At 43.3% G+C, this 5,424-nt stretch overlaps 1 protein-coding gene across 1 annotated transcript in view; it reads right to left on the bottom strand.

Annotated features, from left to right (window-relative positions):
- Positions 1–243: 243 nt before the first annotated feature.
- The window catches only part of ANK2 (ankyrin 2, neuronal), a 154,479-nt gene continuing 149,298 nt past the window's right edge, over positions 244–5,424 (bottom strand). The window contains exons 46-50 of the mRNA XM_010002856.1: positions 4,993–5,076; positions 3,492–3,656; positions 2,005–2,187; positions 1,253–1,344; positions 244–662 (exon numbers count right to left, since the gene is read on the bottom strand). Coding sequence (XP_010001158.1) covers positions 479–662; positions 1,253–1,344; positions 2,005–2,187; positions 3,492–3,656; positions 4,993–5,076 — 708 coding nt within the window. The 3' untranslated portion in view covers positions 244–478. The remainder of the gene's footprint in view (positions 663–1,252; positions 1,345–2,004; positions 2,188–3,491; positions 3,657–4,992; positions 5,077–5,424) is intronic.

The raw sequence follows: 5,424 nt of genomic DNA, 5'->3' as shown, positions 1-5,424 counted from the left end.
GTCACAGGCAGTGTGTTTTCTGCAGTCCTGTAAGTCCAAACACTCTTGCTATTTACAGTTTACACGTTATCTCCCTTTTGTATGATGCATGTGCACAGTCACTTGAAGAGGCCTGTAGATGAAAGTTAGCTTGACAAATGCAATTTCATGAAGCCAGTGCAGAAGCCAAGGAACAGCAAGGAATGGCAACGCTGACAGAATTCCCAGTGCAGCACGAAGACGACGGCTCGGTGGATAAATCATCCCAATGGAGGATGCTATCTTTGGTCACAAATTAGCTTACAGGGTAAAAAATAACAAAAACCCAAAATCAAATGGGGGGGGTGGGGGGTGAGGGGAAGAAATGATTGGCTGCATCTGCACAAGTAGAAATGGCAGTGTCTTCCAGTGATGATGTAGGTAAGAACGTCCACCCCTGGAGATGAACGCTGCGCAGGGGATGGGTGGTGACGTGGTGGTGCTGAGGGGTGGCAGCTTCTCACTTCGCCTCCTGCTTCCAGTCCTCTGTGCAGAAGTGTCTCAGAAGCTGCTGGAGGTCATGGTGGAGGTCATCCTGTGGTAGTGCTTCTGGTGTGTCTTCCAGCTCTTCTATGTGAACGTGTTTTCCATACCGATCCTTCATCACAGTCCTCTTCTGCGTGCTGGCTTTACTTAGTGTTGTCCTACAACAAAACAAAAGAGACAACTTTTAAAAGCCCACAGTTCCTGAAGGCTTGAAGAAATGCTCCTCACGAGTTGCTGTTTCCAGCCTTTTTTTAATTTCAAATGACCTAAGAGCTGTGGCTGGCAGCTTCAGCCAGCTGCTGAGGTCAGATACTCCTTCTGCACTCTGGATGCAACACACACCACTGCTTGAACTGCTTTCATGATGTGAATTAACAGCAGTTCATCTTCTCCACACTGAGGAAGCATTCTGGTTCAGATGCCCAGCACAAACATGCTGTAACACACTGACATGCAACGTGTTGAAATCCACACGAGACACAGAATTTGCTGTATTGAAGTTGACATACAGGGTTGTTGCCCTGTACAATCATGAGTTCAGCTGGTTAATTTCTTGAACATTTGCTTCTGAACAAGCCTCACTTCTGACAGCCAGTAACACAATATTTGTGCCAATCTAGTGTCCTAACCCATGCTGTTAAGCTTTATGTGCTGCCAGTGGTTTCATTTCAGACACTCACTGAAATCCACTCCTTTATTATGAATTTGTTAGTCCTTCTCTAGTCACAATAGACAAGCCAAGCCAAACCTTTTAATAATTGATCCGTCCTCTTTCATGATTTCTTTCTCTACTAAAGCGGGGAGTTGGACTTTCATTTGGTTACCTGTATAGCTCAAAGCCTCAAATTAAAACATAAATTTCAAATTAAAAACAAAAAACAAGAATCTGGGACAGAAGAGAATTGCTTTTAATACCTTGTGCTTTATATTAATGAAGTCGAGTGCTGAGCAAATGAGGAAGAAGCATCTGAGAGAAGCATCTGTCTCCCATTTGCATCCTTTAAAATATTTCTCAGATATAGGGATCACTTACTGCTGCTTCTGTAGGTCAGTTTCATTTCACTGATAATTGTACCACAGCAAGGTGTTCATTAGCTGGGCAGCTGTTTCTTCCTTTCAAGGGCAAATTCATCACCTTGCCCAGCAAACAGACTTAACTCCATCCATTTCTAAAATGTGAAAGTTTTTTTCTAAAATTTCTAATTCAGATGAATGACCTTTACCAGTCATCTCACCCATGACTTCTAACATCTTCACTAAAAGCCTCCATGGGCCTTTTTAGGGCCTTAGAATGTTTCACAGTTATTTCTGTCATGTCAGCTTCCCACATACACACTTTCTATACTAATCCTCTTAGAACAGGGCTGAGTGTCACAACAGAGCTTGATACTCAGTAGCTGAGTCTGATGCTCCACCAACACAACTTTCAATAGAGTGGAATTTGTCCCCAGGTAAGTTGTGACACTTGCTGTCATATTGATATTGAAAAGGCATTTTTACCTCTTCAAAGTCCTCTTTGGCTGATGGCAGATCAGTAGCTAAGCTGGTATCCCCCAGGTGTTTCTCTGTTCTCTCTCCTTGCACCACAGTGGTCTTGATGACTTTGCTGACCTTCCGGCCTTCCACTGGTTCAGACTGGAACTTGGAGGCACTGGGCAAAGCAGCAGGTTCAGACAGGGTCACCTGTAGGGTTAGAAAGCAGAAGTTACAGAATCACAGAATTGTTCTGGTTGGAAAAGACTTAAAAGGTCATCGGGTCCAACCATAAGCTGATACTACCAAGCCCAATGCTTCAACCACATTTCTCAGCACCACACCTGGCCATCTTTTCAACACCTCCAGGGATGGTGATCCAGCCACCTCCCTGGGCAGCCTCTTCCAGTGTTTCATGGCCCTTTCAGTGAAGAAGTTTCTTCTGCACTTGCACCAAGTAACGAGTGGAGCTCTTGCTGAGCATCCTTGCTAGGTTCACACAGGCAGCACCAGTCAGGGGTCTCAGCCCACATCCTAATTTTAAGATGCTGTTCTGAGAGATGAGTCACACTTGTGAAACCAAGAGACTCTTACAGGACCAACTGAGCAGAATATTAGAGCACCACGGGAAAGTGCAAACATGCTTTTGTTTGGCACAATACAAATCTAATGTATATGGATTCCATATGATAAAATGTAGCTCTGGCATGGTCAGCTAACAAAAAAAACAACAACCCAACAACTTTGTTTTCTTGTTACCTTACCCTTGAGAATTCCTTCTGACCATTGATTCTGGCAACAGAGAATGGTGACTACGTTCTAAGCATTTCCAATGACCACTTGCTATCAGCTGCCATCAGCTGCAGAGCTGCTGAGGACAAGTCCCAGGCCTGGCTTCTGGCCCCCTGCCACCCTCCTCAGTTCTGCTGATAGAAATGTCTGTGGGGCTACACGCTGAACCAAGGCAGGAAAAGATAAACTGAAAAGCACTTCCCTTCTCAGGGTTTTTTTTTCTTTTTAATTACCTGGTTCTACAAACAGTTTGCATGAAACTAAAAATTGGTTTAGCCTCTTCAAAGCAAAGAACAAACCAGTAAGTTAAACCTAATGTAACTGTGTAATTTTAGAAGGGCTTAGTTGTAGAAACCCAGAAAACATCTTTTTATTACAACATTCACTAATTTTCTTATTAGAGTAAGAGGTAAAATAACAAATAGAGCTTTGCCATTTATCTGTGTCACCTTTGTGCAAAGCTGCTCTCTTTATGAAATCAGTACTTCTCAAAAGTCACAGAATCTGTATCCTGACTTCTCTGCAGAGAAAACAGAGAAACTCTTGCCCTGCCCATCTTCCCCCCTCCAGCCTTTTCCCTGTCTTGATTCCCAGGTCTTTCCACCCCCAAGAAAACTTTTTAAAGTATCACTCAGAACTGAAAGCTGTTGGCATGAGCCCCTTCCACTGTTGGGCTGCTGCTTGGTGCTGGGTGCCACCAGCAGGGCAGCAGAAGGTCTCACCTCTGCCTGTTCACTGTCGCTCTTCAGCACGACACGTTTGACAACTTTGGAATATCCATCTCCTTCCTCCACAGTGATGGGCTTCTGTGGTGCTCCTTGCATGGTGACTTCCTCCTTCTCAGTGCCCTCTGGAGAAACGTATCGCCGGATGATCTTCCTAGTGACCTGAGGGAAGAAAACAGAGCTTTATCCCAGAAGAATTAGAGTAACATACTCCTTCTTATTCTCTGGTGAAGTATTTTCTACTCAAAAGGCAGTTTTTCCTGCACAAGAACTTAACACCCGTGCTCACAAGTGCCTGTTGTTACAAGTTGGTGCCTTCACCCTACTTAGGGTACCACACAGCAAAGCCTCCACCAACTTCCTTCACAGGTAGGCACAATATAGAGGTTGGAATGACTCTCTAAGTAGTTATTCTTAGGAAATGAGGTACAGTATTTTAGAGAGTAAACATACCTGACAACCATGCAGCTGCTAGAAAACATTTTCAAAAAGGCTTCTTAAAGTAAGAGGGTATCAGGTACTAAATGCTTAGAACTAGGCTCACAGAGGGGCTTGGACATCATGTTGTAACACTGATGGTGGTAAGCACTGCTGAACTAGTGAGAGAAATTTAACCTACTCCAGAGACTAATCTGGTGCTGAAACTTTGCAGGCACTGGGAAGCCAAAGAGGAGCAGAAGAGCACTATGGGGTTCAAGATGAGAGAACATTTCTCAGGATGGGGTTGTTCATTTTAGTATGAATTCAGACAGCTTCCAGAGACATGCTATCTAGCTGAGGGTCTGTGATGTTTTCTTGGGAGACAGAAGATGGAGTTGGCCACCAGCAGAAGTCAGCCAAGTCCTAGAATGATTCTCTGAGCACTGAGTTGCCAGATAAATCTAGGAGCACAGAAGCTCCTCTTCTGTGCTGTGCTTTTACAAGCATGGTCTGAAAATGCTTATTTTATGAGGCCATCAGACAATAAGTACCTTCTATATTCTTTGTGCCATAAAGACTGAACTAAATGTACACATACAGAGATTTAGGAGCCTCCACAGATGAGTGGAGACTAAAGATGCAAGCTCTGGATTTAGATGATTCTTGCAGCCCCAGCTCTCCATTAGCATCATTAATATGAGCAAATATGATCTGAGAGAAAATTGTTATTGTGTGGGTTGTTTTGTTGTGGGGTTTTTTTTGTTTGTTTTGGTCTGTTTATTTTTTTAAAAACACACCTTATTTCTCAGATATGTGGTTCTATGCAGAATTTTCCTTGGCTTCAAATTAACAAAATATGTGATGTTAAGTTATAAACTGTAACAGAGAATGATCTTGTGAATCAAAACAATTCTTCAAACTTTGGCATCTCTCATGAACAGCCATTCTGGTTCCTTCTACACTCTACTCTCAAAAATCAGGCCCCTTCACAACAAAAAAATTGGCATGGATGTGGATGTTATTTATTCTTCCTTTGATGGGACAGTAAGAAGGCAGCAAGGGGCATGACTGACAATACCTTCTTCACCACTATGTGGCCATGTTCATCTGTATATTGCTCTTCTGTGACTGTTTCTGGTGGCATTTCAGGCATACTATCAGCCTGTGTGACAAAGAACAAAGCTTTATGAAGCAAGGCCTTCATGTAGGTAACTTCAAATGGGCAATTTTAAAATGGGTTAATTGGTTAAAGAGTGAAAATGAAAACTGAAAAATGATAGGGAAAAAAACCAAAACACAGTTCTGCAAATCACTACTTAGAAAGTCATGCAAAGAAAACTTCTGCCACAAGGCAAGTACATGTGAGCTGACCATGCTGTGTGTGGGGTGGAGAAGTCCTTGTCCTCCTGTCCTCCCCTCATGGGATTTAGTTGGGTTAGCAGGGACACTGTGATCCTCCCTCCAAGAAAAGGGATTGGAACGGCTCATCCAAAGCCCATGCATTACTCAG

The sequence above is a fragment of the Chaetura pelagica genome, unplaced genomic scaffold (genome assembly GCF_000747805.2).
Source record: "Chaetura pelagica isolate M959 unplaced genomic scaffold, ChaPel_1.0 scaffold1098, whole genome shotgun sequence".
In the NCBI taxonomy this organism is placed as follows: Eukaryota; Metazoa; Chordata; class Aves; order Apodiformes; family Apodidae; genus Chaetura; species Chaetura pelagica.
This window is presented reverse-complemented; position numbering and strand designations above follow the sequence as displayed.